Source organism: Gracilinanus agilis, chromosome 1 (assembly GCF_016433145.1).
Source record: "Gracilinanus agilis isolate LMUSP501 chromosome 1, AgileGrace, whole genome shotgun sequence".
Classification (NCBI taxonomy): Eukaryota; Metazoa; Chordata; class Mammalia; order Didelphimorphia; family Didelphidae; genus Gracilinanus; species Gracilinanus agilis.
This window is the reverse complement of record NC_058130.1, coordinates 679,631,083-679,650,185: the sequence shown is the minus strand read 5'-3', so window position 1 is coordinate 679,650,185 and position 19,103 is coordinate 679,631,083. Positions and strand designations below refer to the sequence as shown.

Sequence of the window (19,103 nt, the reverse complement as noted above, 5' to 3'; positions counted from 1 at the left end):
TATGTTGTTTTATATGTTTTCTTAGACTTTTTTTCTTTCAGATGTTTGTATTAAAACACTTTGAAATCAAGGAATTTGTCCTTTTCTTTTGCTTATTATAGTTTTGTATTGCAGAAGTTTTCTGAGTATGTTCTTTCTTGATTCAAAAAGAGAACTTTGCTAAATAGATTTTTTTTTTCTCATCAAAGCTAACTGGAAAATTATTTTCCATGTTATAAACATTAATATCTTATTCTTATTTTGTTTAGTAGTTGTGATGTTAGTTTTTTCTGATTATGTAGTAATAATTTGGAAAATTCTTATGTTAGAAAAATGTCACTTTACAATAACCATCTTTTTTCCTTCCTAGATGAAAGGGTGTATCAAAGTCCTAAAGGACCAGCCTCCTAATAGTGTAGAAGGCCTTCTAAATGCTCTCAGGTATTTCTTTTTTCCAGTTTGTTTATAAATATGTAACAGCAGAAGTCACTACTGCAAATAAATTTCAATATGAAGTTAAGGAAATCATGAAAATGTTTTAAATTTATTCAATAATAATAGTAATTTGGTTTCACAGGGATTTTTTCATACTGAGTTATATATGTTTGACAGTTGTTCCTACTTTATTTTAATATTCACCAGTTGCAGATTAAATGATAAGTTCAACAGATCATTTAGTCCTTTGGGCAGATCTTTGAATTGCAATTGTTACTTTCTCATTGGAGAAGGTTTGGCTTTGTTTTTTGTGGCCCTTGGAGTGAGGGATAAGTGTAATGAATGAAATTCTTCTAAGAATATATATATTAAATTTTAAAATACTTGCTAATTTGGTTGGTCAGGATTTCTAACTAGCCAGTAGACTCACTCCACAGTCTGAAAAGATGGCCAAAGAACTCAAGTAGGGTAAAAGGTTAGGGGAATGGGGTAGGAGACACACACACACACAGCTAGACAGCTGGGCTGGATGGGAACTGGGCAAGAAAGAGTTTAGGCCGGTGATGGCAAACCTGTGACAGGCATAGCCATTTTTGATGACACATGGCCGCATGTGGCTGTATACAGAGAAGTATGGGGCCGCATGCTGAGGATGAAACATTTGATGTAGTGTAGTGTAGACACTGTGCACTATAGATGACAATTCTACTTATATTAATTTACCTGTCTTCGTTTATTAAATACAGTTACATATTATAATGATAAATTTTTGTTATTTAAACTATAAATATTGCAAAATTATGTGTTTTTTTTCTTGTAGTGACATACTAGTCGAGTTATGTTTGGTTTTTTTGGCGAATTTTGACATACCAGGCTCAAAAGGTTGCCCATCACTGGTTTAGGTAGAAGAGAGGAGCAAAAGGAGACTCAAACTTCTGGACATGCCCTCTGTGATGTCATTACTCAGTACCTCCCTAGGACATCTATGATTGGAAAATAAGCACACAGGAAGTAGAGTCAGAGATTTTAACTCCTTCATCACAGGAAGGAGAATGTCCTAAGGGTCAAGAGACTTACTTATATGGCTAGCTGGTTTACTGTAGCCCCAAAATGTCTACCTTGAACACTCTTACTCAGGGCTAGATTGACTGGCTGGCCCTGCCCTTTGTAAAAGTGAAATTTGGAAAATGCCATCTAAAAAGTGTATATATTTCTATGGACATGGGAAATGTATCAAAACTACATTTCCTGTGATCCAACATGGTCAAACTGGTTTCCGTTTCCGGGTCTTTGGGGCATGGGGAGGTCTACGTCGACCCAGAGAGGGTTTAAAATCTCATGGGTTAGGAGGGAGTGGCCTCTTTTCAAGTAGGCTCTTGGCCAGGAAACAGGAGACAGTAATGGAGGCGGCAGTTTTGAATGCTTACAAGCGCGTGGTCTAATGATTTTATCTATAAACATGGCTTTAATTAAAATACTAATTTATATATTTATACAAGCCTTAATATTAAAAATGATAAAGGTTTGTTATAATCTGGGATGCTTAGAGCAGGAGCAGACAGAATAGCTTGTTTTAAATTTGATAGAGCTAACTTGTGTTCTGGCTCTAATTTAAGTGGTTCAGGGACTGAATCTTTTGTTAATGCTATAAGGGGTTTAGTAATTTCCCCATAGCAAGGGACCCATTGTCTGCAGAAACCTGTTGCTCCTAGGATTGCTCTTAAGTGTTTTTTAGTGGTAGGATTGCTCAATTTTTGAATATTTTCAATGCGCTTAGGGGATATATGTCGTGCACCAGCTGTCAAGATGAACCCCAAATATTCTACTTTGGGGAGACACCACTGCACTTTTTCTTTCTTGGCAAGTCAGGACTGGGTTCCTTCCCGGAAATCTCAGGTTCTGGAGTGGAACAATGGCAGCATCAGCAGCATCAGCGAGTCAAGAATGGAGATCAGTGGCAGAGACAGTCTGGCTGGGCTCCGGGATTTTAGTGTAAAGCCAAAAGCCCGAAGCGGCTGGCCTGACCTCCCTCCCAAGGTGATTTGGGCTGGACTGGCTGGCTGAGTCCCGACGGAGGCAAAAACGTGCTCTTGCTTTTAGCAAAAGCATGGCAAGGAAAGTCACTTTCCTTTTTTAAAAAAGTGCTCAAAAGAGCTGAGCCAGATGGCCAAAAAACAGGCATGGCTATCGTTAGGCTATCTGGAAGATTTAGAGTTCGAATTTCGACCTTCTGGTTCGCCAAATTATAAATATGAAAAATGATAAAGGCTTGTATAAATATATAAATTAGTATTTTAATTAAAGCCATGTTTATAGATAAAATCATTAGACCACGCGCTTGTAAGCATTCAAAACTGCTGCCTCCATTACTGTCTCCTGTTTCCTGGCCAAGAGCCTACTTGAAAAGAGGCCACTCCCTCCTAACCCATGAGATTTTAAACCCTCTCTGGGTCGACGTAGACCTCCCCATGCCCCAAAGACCCGGAAACGGAAACCAGTTTGACCATGTTGGATCACGGGAAATGTAATTTTGATACATTTCCCATGTCCATAGAAATATATACACTTTTTAAGATGGCATTTTCCAAATTTCACTTTTACACCTTAATCCTGTCATTGTCAAGCAAGATCTAAACAAAAGAAAGGATCCAACTCAGTTTCAAAGACTGAGGGAGAAACTGAGTTTTAAAATCAGGATTTAAAATCTTTTTCAGGAGGGAGACCAAAGAGAAAATTATTTCCCAATTCAATATTAATTTTCCCTAATCCTTCTCTGATTTGTTGGGAGACAGAGTCTCCCCAAAGAATCATTCCATATATGATATCTATGTTTCAGGATTGTCACACCAGAATACATAAGGGCTTGAAGGTACTGTACATTGCACAGAGCATCTAACTATACTTGGGCGTTTCTTAACATGATAATAAAATAATTGATAGGTCCATTGACAGAAATCTTTTAGGGGTTACTCCCCTATTTGGCACAAGTGTTTTACAGTTGAAATATTAGTATGTGGGGAAGACTGAAGTGGATGGGTGACCCAGTCCTCATAGTTCAGTTCATTATATCCAAAGGCTCACTCAAGAGTCTCTTAATGCAGCTGCCCGATTTCTGGGATCATCTACTGCTATCACTTTCTTATGCTGCCTGGAATTATATTAGTCTTTCAGCAGTTCCTCTGGTAGATTTGCTTTCTCCTGGTCCATGTCACTGGTAGTGTCTTCCTCTAAAATTTCTTCCAAAATAGATCTTAATAGAAAGAATCTAGGAGGATATAACCTCTAAGATAGTTCTTATTTCCCACTCAGAAGAATGAGATAGTGCCAAGCATCTAATCCTATACATAACAATATATATAGCAACAGTTTTTACAAATGGGAACCCAGATGGTAACACAGAAGAATGTTCTCAAACAGTATATATTCTTTGACAACAGTAGAGTTGGTTTGGAATGTAAATATGGCTAAGCCAATTTTATGAATAATATTGATATAGATGGATATATTCAAAATATTTAATTGTTTATTTAAAGCCATATTGGTAATTAAAAAGGCCCTGTGCCTGCTAAGATCTAATTCAAATGCCCCGCCATTACCTCTGCCCACCTGGCTTGTTCCGCAGGAAAGAGAGCATATCAATCCCAATCTCCCTATTTAAGCTTCTGTTTATATTGTCTTACTTCCCCACGTAAGGGCAGGAAGCCCGTTGAATCTTGGGAAATGTAGTTCTCAAGTCCCCTAAGCGTGCACAGGAAGTTTATATCATGGATCTTGATATTAAGACCAAGGTCCCCAAATTTCCACTAACACATAGTAGAAATAACTTATAGCCTACAATCATGCAGATTAAGTAAAACAATATTGCAATTACCCGTTATCTGCTGTGGCTAAAGAAAGTTACCATACCAGAGAAGAAAAGGGGCAAAAGTATGACAAAGAGAATGTGATCCTCTCTTCTGATGTCTACTTTAATCTGAAGTCAGCTACCTAGGAGAGTCATAATGATAGCAAGCCAGAGTCAGAACAAGACAAGAATGTTCTCCTTCAAAAGGAGATGTCTTATCAGGGGAATTGAGTTAGAGAAGTCCACCTTATCCTTTGCCAAAGTCATTCCCCTGACTTGTTCCCATGGTAGCTTTTCTCCCCTTGGTGCTTACATAGGCTTCCTCCACAGGGGTTGCTGGCCTCCAAAAGCATCATCTTAATAGCACTCCTTTCTTAGTATATCCGGAATCAGCCTCAAACAACGTCAGTTATAGTCCCATAAGGTTTAATCATAAATGGCAAATTTCAGTTGTCTTAAGTTTTGGGGTATGCAAGTTTTTCCTTCAGTCAAACCATGAAAGAAATTAGAGCTATCCAGTATCAATATACATTATCAGTTTTACGTGAGAGCAATGAATCCAAGAGTCTTTTCCCCAATTTTGATGGCAGTCTGAGTAGTCAGCAATATTTGAAGGGGCTTCCCAAGCAGGCTGAGTCCTGCTAGTTTGCTGACATTTTTTATGTACATTTTGTTTCCTGGGTGTAGATAATGGATTGAGAAGTCCAAGAGTCCTGCCTATACTGCTGCTCCAGAGTTGTGATATTCATATGATCTGTATATAGGAAGCAACAGAGATGTCTCCTAATAATAATGATGTCTATACAGAAGAAAAGGGCTTGGCCTGAATAAGGGGTGTCCAAAAAGCATTTTATTCCTTTAAATGAGCCTGAAACTTAGTTTGCCAATTACTTGGCCTGAGTGCTAGGGTTGGTAGGGTGTATGGAATTTGGGAGCAATTCTCAAACAAGAATTAAATCTGTGATAAAACATCTGTAAAATGAATAATTTTATCAGAATCAGTGCATGCTGGTAGGCCAAATTAGGGAATAGTCTTCCTCAATAGCATTGAGAGCTACAAAAGCTACTATGGCAACTCTTGGGGAAAACTTCTCTCCATGTAAGGAGTAGGTCAACTGTAACATGACTTCCATTATCATAATGTTCTACTAGGTAGAAGCTGATATAGTTGAATTAAATATATTTCCCCAATATAGAATAACTGTTTTATTTTCTTTAAGTGATAGAATATTTTAAGACAACATTTCCAACATATTTATAATCTTAAAAGTTAGAAGGAGCTTCATCTTGCAAATATGTAAATGCCACGTATATAGCACCTACAAATATGTAAATTCCATCTATATAGCACCAGACACTGTTCTAAGCACTTTTACAAATATTATCTTATTTGATCCTGAAAATAAATTGATGAGGAGTAGTTGCTGTTATTATTATCCCTATTTTAAAGTTTGGGAAACAAAGGTTTATGATTTACTCGGGATCACAAAGCTAATAGTGTTTGAAACAGGTTTGAACGTAGGTCTTTCTGATTCCATGCTTAGTACTAATTCCATGAAAAATGGATTTGTTCCTTTGAAAGTTCATTTTAATTGGTTAACATCAAAAAACCAAAATCTTACAGTGACTTTTTTATGTTATAAGTGGTCGCAACTTTGCTCCACCTTTGGTTTCTGAAAAATATTTTGTGGAGAAAACTCATAAATACCACTTTCTGCCACAAGATGGCGGTCTGCATTTATAAAATGAAATGCTACCTGATACTATTAGCTGAGAATAAGTAGATTAAGAAAATGGAAAGCAGTGTGTCATTAAATGAACATATACATAAAGTGTGAAAAGATTAGCTAGATTTGAGAGTTGAATACTTTGAAATTTTTTAAAATTCATGTAAGAATCCAAATTAAGTCATACTCAAAACTGACCATTATTTTAAATTATTTAGAGCAGTGTCATAATGTTTGGGGAACTTTTGATTGTTTATGGCTTATAATCTAATCTAGAAAGGTTTTGTCTTCATTTATTGAATGATGAGTGGATTTTTCCCCATTAATATGTTTTTGTTCATTTCTGTCTTTTATCTTCCTGGACTTTACCATTCTTCCAAATTTTCATTCTTTCTACTTTTTTAAAAACTGTCAGAAACTTCTAGCAAATGTTAATGGTCATATAGGAAGTAATATGAAATCAAAATATTTGAAGATGGGGTATTTGAAGGAAGATACTTGAAAATGTATCAGTTTTATATATATATATACTTTATCATCTGGAGTGCAAAGCAAAGTACTTGTCGAGCAGAGAAGACTTATTTAGTCCTCCTTTTCCTGAAAAAAATTCTTAGAGAATTATATTGCCAATTACATATTGGGAAGCCAATAGGAAAATAATACAAATGATTATATTGATTGCTTTTCTAATGGGCTGCCTGTTTCTGGGTGCCATTTAGGCACTTTAGGGAGTATTTCAAGTACACAAAGGTCCCAATTTGATAAAATGTTTCTGTTTACATATGTCTTTAATTTAAATCAATCTTGCCATATATGTGCCTACATTTCACTGCAAAGAATAGCTTATTCACATATATTTACTTTTTCCTCAGGGCTAAAAGCCAAAGAAAGGAAATTAGAATTTATATGAAACGAGGAAATAAAAATAAAGACTGGTTACAATAGTTTTGTCTACTGATATGTGTATTGGTCAGTCTTTCCCTAGTTCCTACCATATAGGATTTTAGATTCAAAACATAATTAAAAAAAGTCAACAAGTTATAGCTACATTTTCCATGTGGAATAACTGGGTGAATCACTTGCCCAAGATCATTTGGAACAAAAAGTGCTAGAATTAGGAATTAAGATTCAGAGATAGATCATGTTGTTATAATTCTCTGATCAGTTTAAGACTAAAGGTAAGGATGACTATATTTTCCTCTGTAAAAAGTAATAAATAGTTTTATGTTCTACTTTCAAATGATATTGATCTTTTCTTGTTAAATAGATATATATCTAATGCCTCTTAAATCTAGATTTAAGTTAATGGCCACAAGTACATATAGAAGGAATATGTGTTACAGTTAGAAGAGTATTTACAACTATATATCAAGAGTATATTCATACAGCTTATATCTTTTTCCTTTAAAGATTCACTAAGGGGCAGCTGGGTAGCTCCGTGGAGTGAGAGTCAGGCCTAGAGACAGGAGGTCCTAGGTTCAAACCTGGCCTCAGCCACTTCCCAGCTGTGTGACCCTGGGCAAGTCACTTGACCCCCATTGCCCACCCTTACCAATCTTCCACCTATGAGACAATTCACCGAAGTGCAAGGGTTTAAAAAAAAAAAAAAAGATTCACTAGCCACATTATATGACTAATTCCAAAATATAATTATGAAAATTTTAATTAACTGAAAAAAATTCAAAATATTTTTCCATATAATTTTGTAGCTTAAAGAATATATACCTGTAGGTACTCATCTTTGTATTGTTTAAAGACACTTATCAAGAATTTACTTTGGTAAATTATATCAATTTAAATTGCTGGTCAGATTTTAGTAGTGGGCATAAATATATTTAAATATACTTTGTTGTTTCCCCGGTTTGACTACTTGATTTCTAAATTAAAATCATGTAGAAGTAGCCTAAAAGGAATTAAGTATATATTTAAAAGGACAGAGAAGTAAATAGATGTACTCTACTTTCTATAAGAAGTCTATTTCTAAAAATGTATCTATGCCAAATGTGTGGGGGAAAAACTATACTTTAAATTTTCTGAAGAAGCAAAATCATGTGAAAAAATAATCACCCTTACATTCTCTATTTGTTATTCCTGAAATTTCATCTATTAGGTTGGTTTAAAACTGGGTATTCATGCATGGAAACATTTCCGATATTGAGAGAATTTATACAATTTGTAGTGTATTTTTGAGGTGAACAAGGAAAAAAAAGTTAGTGACAGTACAGGAGTGATTTGTTTGTAACTGTGGTAACTGGATAGAGAACTACTTTGGAGTCAGGAAGATCTGGGTTTGAGCTCTACCACTGAGGTCTGATGTTTTGGGACCTCTGGGCAGGACACTTTACTTCTTAATTTGGTAACTCTTTAGCCATGCTTGATTTTCATTGACATAGGATGTTTTTTACTTTATAACACCATATACAGGTACAAGTACATTAAACTGTTTTCCTTTTGGATAAGAAGTTGATATATTATTTTTTACATCTAGAATTTAATTAGAGAAAAGACTGATAAGTTCAGTGGAGTGTTGACTAAAACAAAGATTGTTTATTCTGTATTTTCACTTTGTTATTATGAAGAAATATTTATTTCATAATTAGTGTAGCTAAAGAAATTTACAGTTAAAGACCTTTAGAAAATGTAGAGAGTTAACGTTGGAGATGTGATTATGTGCTCTTTAAATAATACATTTGGAAACAGACTTAATCATACTTTTCTAAAACTGGTCACCTTTAATTTTCTAGGTACACAACAAAACATTTGAATGATGAGACTACCTCCAAGCAAATTAAATCCATGCTGCAATAACAGTTCCTGGAATTAGCACCTGCTGTAGAAAGATGACAGTATTCTGCAATGACTGAGATGCACAGTTTTTTAGTGATTGCAATTACTCTCTCATTCATTCTTGCTTTTTCTTTCTTTTTTCCTCTTCCCCCTTTTAAAATCATGTTCTTGTTTTTAAGACTTCTTTTCTGTGCCAAAATGAATAAAGTTATAAACTTTGAAGGGATGTTTTCCTTTCAATATGGCCATTTAAGGCAGCTAATTATGCATTGCATTTGGATCTCTACTGAGAAAAATTCTGTGACTTGAACTAAATATTTTTAAACGTGGATTTTTTTGGAAAAACTAATATTTAATATTGCTTCTTCTGCATGGCAAAACTGCCTATTTCTGCTATTTAAAAACCCTCAATGACTTCATTTTTCTATTGCCGCTTTTTTCATGTGCAACCAAGATGATGATGTTTAAATTAACTGTGTTGTACAAAATGGTACCCAACACAAAGTTTTTTTTTTTTAATTAGTAAAACTGGTTTGTTTAAAGTTTTACATTTGCATTTTGACTCTTTTTTTTTGTAAGGATGTATGTTGTGTGTTTAACCTTTATTAACTAACGTTAAAACTGTGATGTGTGCGTAGAAAAAATACGTATGCATGTTCATGTTTAAAGAATGGCTGTTGATGATAAAATAAAAATCAGCTTTCATTTTTCTAAGTGTGTCTTGTTTTACTGAGTTAACTGAAGAATGACCTGAACTTCTTGAGGTCTCTCTCATCTCTGGAGAATTTGTACCTCACATTTCCACTTGTTCCTCTTCCATGGTGTGTAGCACATGAGAGAAGTGAATTTTCCTATCTCCCTTAGCTCTGTCAGCCATGGTTTCTTGTGACTTAGGCACATGACCATAGGAAAAATGTATTACATGCCACCCAAGAGGTGATTTTAAGGACATTGCTTCATTTTTGATTTCAGTGGGTGAAGGAGAAGAGAGAAGAGGACTTAAACCAAATATGAAGAAAATAAAAAAAAAATTGGAGGTATCTGGATTAGTGAAGTAGGTCACAGGTCAAAATGGAAGATGAATAATTTGAAAGAAATTGATGAAAATTTGGAGAACAATCTTCAGATCCAGATTCTATTTTGGGCTGAGGAGCAGGATTGAGAGAAATTAATGAGGCTATAACAGGTTCAAAGGAAATTAAGGAAGGAAATGGATAATGTAATTGCTTTCATAAGTTTGAAAAGGTAATTGGAACAAATTGTGGAAAAGAAAATTTGAAAGGATTTGTGAATAGCCCAGATTGGCAAAACAAATTGATAGGAGATTGAAAAGAAGGTAGGTGTGGCTACACAGTGGGTAAGACTAATGAAAGTAAGATGAGTGGGGACAAGTTAAGAAATGATAGCAAACGGTAAAAGTTTTAGCTAGATTTTGAGGGTGGAGGAATAAATACTCTTAACTACCTCAAATTAATTCTTAAAAACCTTAGCCCTGATGAACATTAGAGGAAATTCTACAGTATCTTGAAGTTTGTGTGCAGTTTATGTATTTTTTGCTAGGAGTTATTGAAAGAGTACATTTTACTAATATTATTTCATTTGATCTTCACAAAAATCCTGGAAAGTAGGTGCTATTATAAGTCTCTTCTTTACATTTGAGGAAACTAAGCAGCCAAATTAATTGACTTTTCCCAGGGCCACACAGCTAGTGAGTGGGTGAGGCTGGATTTGAATTAATGTCTTTCTATTTTAAGCCTAGTGTTCTATTCATTATTGTTCTATCCACTTAGCTGCTTCATATAGGAGGTGCCATATAACTGATCTTGGAAAGAAACAAGAACTAAAAAGTAGAGATGAGAAATAATGTTCTACTCGAATGGGAGATAGATCACTTATGAGATGGGCAGTAATGTGTGAAAAACAATGAAAAGACCACTTTTGGTTAAAGTACTTAAAAGAGTACTGTTATACTCAGTATTGGAAAGGTAGATTAGAACCAGGTTGTAAGAGACGACATGTCAAACAACAATTTTATTTCATTATAGAGATAATAGGGAGCCTCTGGGGTTTACTGAACAGGAGGGTAACGTGTCCAGACCTATTCAATATTCCTATGTCAAATGAAGGATGAAGTGAGTCAGAAGGGATAAGGGAGGCAGGGAGACCATATTGAGAGGTAATGAGGACCTGAACAAGGGTGGTGGCTGTATAGTGGAGACAAAAGGACTTGTGTGATTTGTTGGAGGTAGAGTAAAGAAGGCTTGACTGCTGATGGAATGTATGAGTATGTGGGTTCAAGGATAATTCCAAGGTTAAACCTGAGTAATTAGAAGGACAATAGCACTCAACAGAAATAGGAGTTAGGAAGAGGAGTGGGTCTGGGGGAAAAAGGAATGAGTTCTGTTTTGGATACAATAATTTTAAATGACTATGGGAAGTCCAGTTTTGGAAATCCTTAATGGGCAATTGGTAGTATAGAAATGTAGCTCAAGATAGTAGGATTGGATGCATAGCTCTTGGGGCCATTAGCACAGAGATGATAATTGAATTCGTGCATCTAATAAGATCATTTAAAATTTGTGTATAGAGAGAAGAGGCAGGCCCAGGACAGAGCCTTCAGTATAGCCATAATTAAAGGGAAGAATACTAATACTGATCCAACAAAGAAGACTGAATGTTGCACAGGAGGAGAACCAAGCAACATTAGAAAAATCTAGAAACAATACCAGAGAAGAGAGGTCAACAGTATTACATGTTGCAGAAGTCAATGTAAAAAATGAATATATAAAATGATAACTTAAAATATATTGTGGTTTTATAAGACTTTTTAGTAGTCTCTAGAAAATAAAGTCATATACCACGTTAGCTTAGGCAGTTCAAGAGCCCGCTGTTCCTTGCTACCACCATGGTGGATAGAAAGCAAAGAGGAAGTGGAATGCCAGTCCCTCAGTTTTATCTCTCTGTCTACATCATTGTGTAACGACATGAAGCTAGTGGGCTCATAGGAAGTGTAGTTCAAAGACCCCAAAATTTCCAGTAACACATTCCTCCCTTAGAGCCAAGGGAGACTAGTCTCCCTGAAAGCTCTTGTAAACTTAACCAACTTTTAAATTACGGTAATTTGGGGATAAAAGGAAAAAAGGACAAAACCAATGATCCAATGATTGCTAGGCACATTGACAAAAAGCCAATTAGGGGGCAGTCCCCTTTGGCGTAAGAGTATACATTCAAAACAAATGCATTCAACCCCCCACAGTTTAATCAACTATACCCCAAAATTCACTGTGGATCTTCTTAATGCAGTGTAGGGTCTCTGCAGGCATTTTCATGGTACCTTCTTCAAACAGTTCACTTTCTGGATTTGGGGAGGTAGCGAGTTTCTTATCCTGAAATTACTCTCAAAAGAACTTAAACTTTGCATTATAAATTATAATACATGCCCCCTCACCCCCCGAGGAGAATAACACATTCCCCCCTGAAGAGGATAGATAAACACCCAGATCAGCTAAGGATACTTGACTGAATTATGTGGTTGTATGAGTCAGTTATCAAAAGAAATCCAAAAACATCAAAAAATAAAAAAAAATAACTTGTGGATGAAATATAAAATGTCAAAATTCTTATGTGCAAAAATGTAAGTAAAAGAAAAATAAACTTATAACAGGTCCTCGAGTCACGGCCCAGTGAAAGTGATTTCTCTCCCACAAGTCTGTAGAACAAAATGCAGTAATCTTGCACTTAGCCACTGGCAGCCAAGACTACAGGAAGTTGCCATACTATTAAGAGAAAAACGGACTAGATTTTTGTGAAAAAAGGTAAGTGTCATTCCCTGGTCTGATTTGCCTTCACTCTCAGGGATGGGGGAGCCAGGATGATAGTCAACCTTCAGTACTTGACTAAGATGTGGCTCAGGGAAAGCTGGCCTCTAACATATGTCAGAACAGCTGCAATCTTAAACCCCAAACACTAGGTTCAAGTCCTTTAGTATTGGCGTAGAAATTCATCAGTCCTACTTGGATTGGTTTGGTCCTTTTTGACCTTGTGCTTCTGGGAACTGTGCAGATTCTCATCAATCCCATTGGGATTGGTTGGTCTCCTTGACCTTGTACTTCTTGCACTGTATAGTGGCTCTTTTGTTCCCTTCTGGAATCAGACACAAATATTAATCACAGTCCCATAACATTTATTAATAAATGGCAGGTTTCCATAATCTAAAGCTTTTGGGTATGCGTGATAATGTGTTCAAGTACAAAAATGAGAGAAAAAACCCTCAAATAGTGTATTGCACATACAAGGGAAAAGAATAATGAAAAGAATGTTATAAAAAAATCAAAACTATATGGCTTAGAATCAATGATACACTGTGTTGAGATTCAATTTCTTTTAAAATTGGCCATGAACTACTGTTAGTACAAATTATTTTTACACAATAGCAGATTTATAAAAACAATAATGTAGTAGATAATGCACATTCAAAGAAGGTACCAAAATTCTCCAAAATTATAACACATTTAATGACAATAGCAAATCCTCTATCATACAGGATTCACATGAATTTCCATATAGCCACTTGCTGTGTGATAGTTAAAAAATGTATACTTGTTACAAATTCAACAGATATAGCAAATCTTTCAACCTTGGATGAGATATTTTTAATAAAATTTATTACTGCCTTCATCCAAAATGGGGCAGAGCCTAGGAAAAAAAAAAACTGATAAAACAAAAACATTTTTGTGAGTCTAAAAAATCACCAAGAAGTCTAGATTCTTCTGGTGGAAAATACAATAAGTGGAAGAGTACACATATATAAAATCTTTCCCAGGGAAAATCCAACACACCTCCTGGATGAGATTATAACCCATTACAGGGTAACTAAATAGACCTGTCTTCAAAATGTCCCACCCATTTCATGTGGAGCAGAGGAATAAATAGTAAAATTCACTTCAGATTTCTCATCCATTGCATTTTTATAAATGTGGAAGTGGGGAAATAAAATAGTATCACAACGCATCTCTTCAACTACCAGTGGACCCTTATTTCTAAAAATCACTTCTGAAGATTTATTAAAATCAATTGAGATACTTAGCTCATTAAATTCTCCAAAGTTTGTATACAATTGTCAAAATAGAATAAAAAACTATTATGGCAACATATAATCTCCTGAAAGCGTTGTGTGAGTTGAATGCATTTTTACAATGGTATTTGCTCTAGTACAAGCTTGGGGAGGTACAAATAAAATCATGTAATGAAATTTACCTAATAGCCAAAGACACAGTAACTTAAAGTGATTCAATGTAACAGAAAGATATTGATCAGATTAATATATGAACTTGAAACAATAAAATTAAATCATAAAATAACAAAATTAAATCGTAAATCAAACAACTACCAAAGTAGCAAAGTACAATAAGATACAGAGACTTTCAAAAAACATTGGAGTTTGAGAAATTCACCTCTGCTCTTTAAAGTTCCTTCTCTATCCATTCAAGTTCCTCTTATCAGAACTCTGTGATCTCCCATAGTGAAGGAGAATTACTCTTTGAACATAGTGTGGAGGAGCAGGCCCAAATGGCAATGGGTTGTAGGGAGATGAATCTCAGGCAAGATAATTGCAAGGACCAGTGCACCCAGGGATGGTAGGAAGAAAAAATATAGCTGTTTGAAATAGGTAATGCATTGCTCTTCTATAGAGTAAGCCATGCTTGTAATTATACTTCCTTTTTGGAAGAGTAACTTTCTTTCCCCTTCCCCTTTGGGGTAAAAAATGCTAGGGCCAATGTGCTATCTCAGTCATGTGGACAGGGAGTTAGAGTTAGGGGCCTAAGAGAAAATACACCCAGGCTTCCAAGGAAAGCAACAAGCAAAAAGAAGTGGGGGCTATATGGGAGAGGTTAGGGGGTTAATATTTTCCAAGATTGGAGATCGGCTCTAATTAGCAGCCACAGTAGCAGCTCCAGAAACAACCAGAATCTCCAAGGACTGTCTGGGATTGGTGGCATCAGCAACAGCAGCTGGAGCTCCGTTCTCAGGGAGGGGCAGGTTGGGGTTGGCAGCCAAGGGGATCAGGAACAGCAGGCAGGTTGAATCTGGAAGAGAAGAGGCTTTTCCCTTTTTGCTAAGAACTCTCAGAAGTTACTCAAAGGAAAGTAGCCGGGCGGCTGGGGAAAATGGAAAAAAGAGAAAAAACAAAAACAAAACCACAAAAACAGCAGAAGCTGGCTAGCAGCTCTGGAGGGATTTTGGAGTTCTCTCAGAGTTCTTGGGGTGGGGGGAGGGTGAAAATCCATGTCAGGAGAAACATGGCTTTGCAAAATTTATCTTATCTAGACTACCTGAAAAATTGAGAATTCTTTCTCTAGGTGGTTGCCATCAATGTAAAAATAAAATGAATATATAAATGTTAGCTTTAAAAATATTATGGTTTTTAAAGATTTATTAGTAGCCACTAGAAAATAAAGTCACATGCTATGCTAGCTTAGGCTGTTTAAAAGAGCCTGAAGGCCTGCTGGCCTCTGCCAAGACATTCTGAGGCTACAGTTCAATATCAATAGATTTCTAGTGTTTATGAATTAGATTAGCAATTCCTCTCTCTCTTTCCTTTACCTTATTTCCCTAATTATTTTATATTTCTTTTGTTTATCTTTATATTAAACCTTTCAACTAAGAACAACATCTACTGACCTTTAGTGTGTGACTTATAGTCAAAGAGAGAAAGGGCAGTATAAGGGAGTCTAGCTGAAAGTTGGACCACAGTGATCAACAGCTTCTGTCCTTTGAAAGAAAATCAACTCCTCCATAATCCAATCATAGTCAGATACCAAAATTAATATTACTATTACATTCAGATATCAATAGCTTCTTGGGTAACAATCAAAGGAGCACTCACTTGCTTCCTTGGCTACCTGTAGTGACAATATAAGGGAGAGAGCCTGAGGAGCTGAATTCCGTACAGTCAGCACCAGGAAGCAGCTTGAGTTCTACTTACATTCAGGGTTCAGCAACTCCTCTTATCCCCCGTGGGCTCATTTGGTCATTACAGTATTCATTTTTTAAAAGTTTCATAGAATTCTGCTATCAAGAGTAATTTTTATTCCTTTGGAAGTTTCTTTAAAATTAAATTTTTATTTCCATTAAAAAAATTAGATTATTTAAGATTTTTATTTGGGGCAGCTGGGTTGCTCAATGGTTAGAGAGTCTGCCCTGGAGATGGGAGGTTTAAATCTGGCCCCATATACTTTCTAGTTATGTGACCTTGGGCAGGTCACTTGATCCCAGTTGCCTAGCCCTTACTACTCTTCTGCCTTGGAACCAATTTTTAGTATTGTAAGAGGGTTGTTTAGGGGATGGGACCAGATGGCTCAGATAGGGGCAGTATCAGAAGATTAATTGGTCTGGGAAGGCCCACAGGCAGAGCCTCAATCTGAGATGACACACACAGACCACTCAGTAACAGGGATGGATGTTGTATTTATTATAACAGGGAACGGTTAAATGGGATTTTTGGAATACTCTGACACTAATATCAACTACCTAAAACCCTACCAGATCTACATGTCCCATCGCCAGGAGTCTTCACAGAGTTTGAGCTATTCTAATCCTTACCTAACTGTCTAAAGATCCCAGGTCCCAGGCTAGATAAGCCTGTACTAAACCAACCCCCCCCTTCGATGGTAATACAGGTAGTGGTCTGTGGCAAACTTAACAGGGCCCAGGGAGAGTTCTTGGATCTACAAGGAATCTAGACCTGATCTTACAGACAGATGGCCCAGATGGTTCAGGATCACACCAGGAAATTCAGTAGATCACAGCAAGGCAACAGGGCAGTAAGCAGGCTGGGAAATCAGGGTGATACAGGGTAGTATCAGCCACCAAGAAAAGCAGCCACTCCCTCCAACTCAAACCAGAGAAAGACTCAGCTCAAACCTCAGTCAACTATCTCACCCTTTACTCCCACATTCTAGAATCTTTTCCTTGCATCTGCATCTCCCTGCAGACCCACCTCACATACTCAAATCCTCTCTTCCTTATAACAGTATTTGATTCTAAGATAGAAGTCAAGGGTTTAAAATTTATTTTTAAATTAATTAATTTGATGAATAAATTATCTTTATACTTTTAAGTTCCCCATCTGGACTTTTTGTCTAGTCAGCCTCGTTTACTTTTTCTCATATGGTGACGATTCATGGTTCTAGATTTAGCCCTTATTTATCTTGGCAATTTCATCCATTCTTATGGCTTCAACTCTAGCCTTTACATCTTGATCCCACCTCAAAACTGGAATTTTCAACTGCTTACTATGTACTTCTCCCTATGTGCCCTTCCAGTGCCTGAGTTATAATCACCAATAAATTGCTAATGGTGATGAAGGCAGTATCTTTGCAGCATCAGAACTGATAAGCTTTCTGTCTCCCTATGGTAACTAATTACCACTTGCATGACTGGTAGCACATAAACCCAGGTCACTATCTATGTTTTGTTTTTTAAGCAACTTTGGATGGTTGATATCTGATTACTGAGCCAATGAAAGAATTCCAAGTATATTTAATATTGTAAGATTTCTCATAACTGAAAGTAAAGCTGGATATTCAGTAACAAAGATTTAGCTCTGAGTAGTTACAACAAAATCAATCTCTATCCATTCTAGGTTAAGCCTTTTCTACTTATGGTTCAAGAATGGGACAATTTTGGTTTTAATCAGAAAGCACTGAAAGTTTTCACTTAATTGGCTTTTCCTTTTTGCATTCTCTAGATCCTAGTCTAAGTCAGAAGTGGTTTTAGATGATGAATAGATTGGTAGGTAGGTACATAGGTGGGTAGGTGAATGGATAGGTAGCTGGATAGGTAGGTAGCTGTATAGAGAATTTAAGTATTTACTATCTGCTAGGTACCAGGGGGATTCAGTTGAGTCACCATTAATATGAAACCTCTCTGAGAGACATGTATTTTAGGAATCTGTGGACTTATTCCCAAAAGCGATCCCAAGTCAAATGCACCTTGCCCAAACTTTTTTGATTGGTGATTCTCTCTCCCCCCCCCCCTTCTCTCTCTCTCTCTCTCTCTTCCTCTCTAACAATCTTTTATTTTTCTCTCAACTACTTGTAATAATTTTTTAATATTCATTTGGAAAATTTTTGAGTTTCAAATTCCCTCCCTCTCTTCTCCCCTCCCTGCAACAGCAATTTGACATAGGTTATACATGTATAGATTATAATTTTCTTAAAAACATATGGCACTGGTCATAAGAAGGGAATAGGAAAAAAGGTTTGGATGGTTTTGTGCAACCCATCACTACTAATAGGTAAGCATTCTTGCTCCTTATATGTGTTCTAAGTCATACAAAGAACAGCATATAGCAGTCCAACAGATAAGGGGTAACTACTGCATACTAGTGTTTAATAATGTACAATGTGTTTAATTATTACTGTATTTAACATTAGTGATATCTTACTGTATGTTTAATTTATGAATTAAATTTTATCATACATATGTCTATATAAAAATTATTATTAGGTTAGGCAGTGTTGGCTTATATATCTGTGGTTTCAGTTATCCATGGTAAGTCTTAGAACATATTCCTGGTGGATATGGAGGCTCTTCTGTACTTTTGTTTTCCATAGACATGAAAGATATTTCAAATCCTAGTCTCCTGGAAGAGAAGATAGGGAGCCTATTAGATTGTTCCATGAATTCCAGGCCATTGTCATCTTATCCTTCCCTCTGATGAAGACACACACACACACACAAAACTCCTCACCCGATGTGGATTCATCCTCTGAATCTAGAATGAGAAAACGTAATTACTCATAGTTAGACAATGAGGCAGAATCTCATACCATGCTTAGCATATCATAGTTTGGGCTCCATCTCCTGCTCACCACTTGCCCTCCCAACAAAATTCCCAGAAAAGAGGCCCCACTTGGTACTTCTGATTTGCCTGATAGATCCCTTGCTCTACCTTGTGATCTGTGAGCTCCAAACTCCTTCACAGAGTATCTTCTCAATGGAAATGAGATGGTCATAGTTAATTGGCCTCTTTGGATTTAAGACCTGAAGAGTTTTAGTGCTTAACTTATGGGCTACCATTTCTAACTTTCAGCTGATTAACCACATGTGATCAAAGATGAATGTGCAATTCCTGTCTAATACATATTAAGTTTTATAGCATGGCCTCTTCCTTGAGTCTCCCCTCCCCTTTGATCCTCTCTTGTTCCAACTAGAATTAATCCTTCCACATTAACAAAATTCACCAAAGACAAATCTTGGGCTATCTAAACCTAGGCACTGTATCACATTTTTGTTTCTACAATTGCTAACCTATTTGTAGGTTATCT

At 36.3% G+C, this 19,103-nt stretch overlaps 1 protein-coding gene across 4 annotated transcripts in view; it reads left to right on the top strand.

Moving 5' to 3' along the window:
* CYRIB (CYFIP related Rac1 interactor B) overlaps positions 1-9,461 on the top strand; it is a 120,307-nt gene extending 110,846 nt beyond the window's left edge. For all 4 annotated transcript variants that reach the window (XM_044669189.1, XM_044669175.1, XM_044669182.1 and 1 more), the window contains 2 exons: positions 350-420; positions 8,730-9,461. In XM_044669189.1, coding sequence (XP_044525124.1) covers positions 350-420; positions 8,730-8,793 — 135 coding nt within the window. In that variant the 3' untranslated portion in view covers positions 8,794-9,461. The remainder of the gene's footprint in view (positions 1-349; positions 421-8,729) is intronic.
* The last annotated feature ends 9,642 nt before the right edge of the window (positions 9,462-19,103 follow it).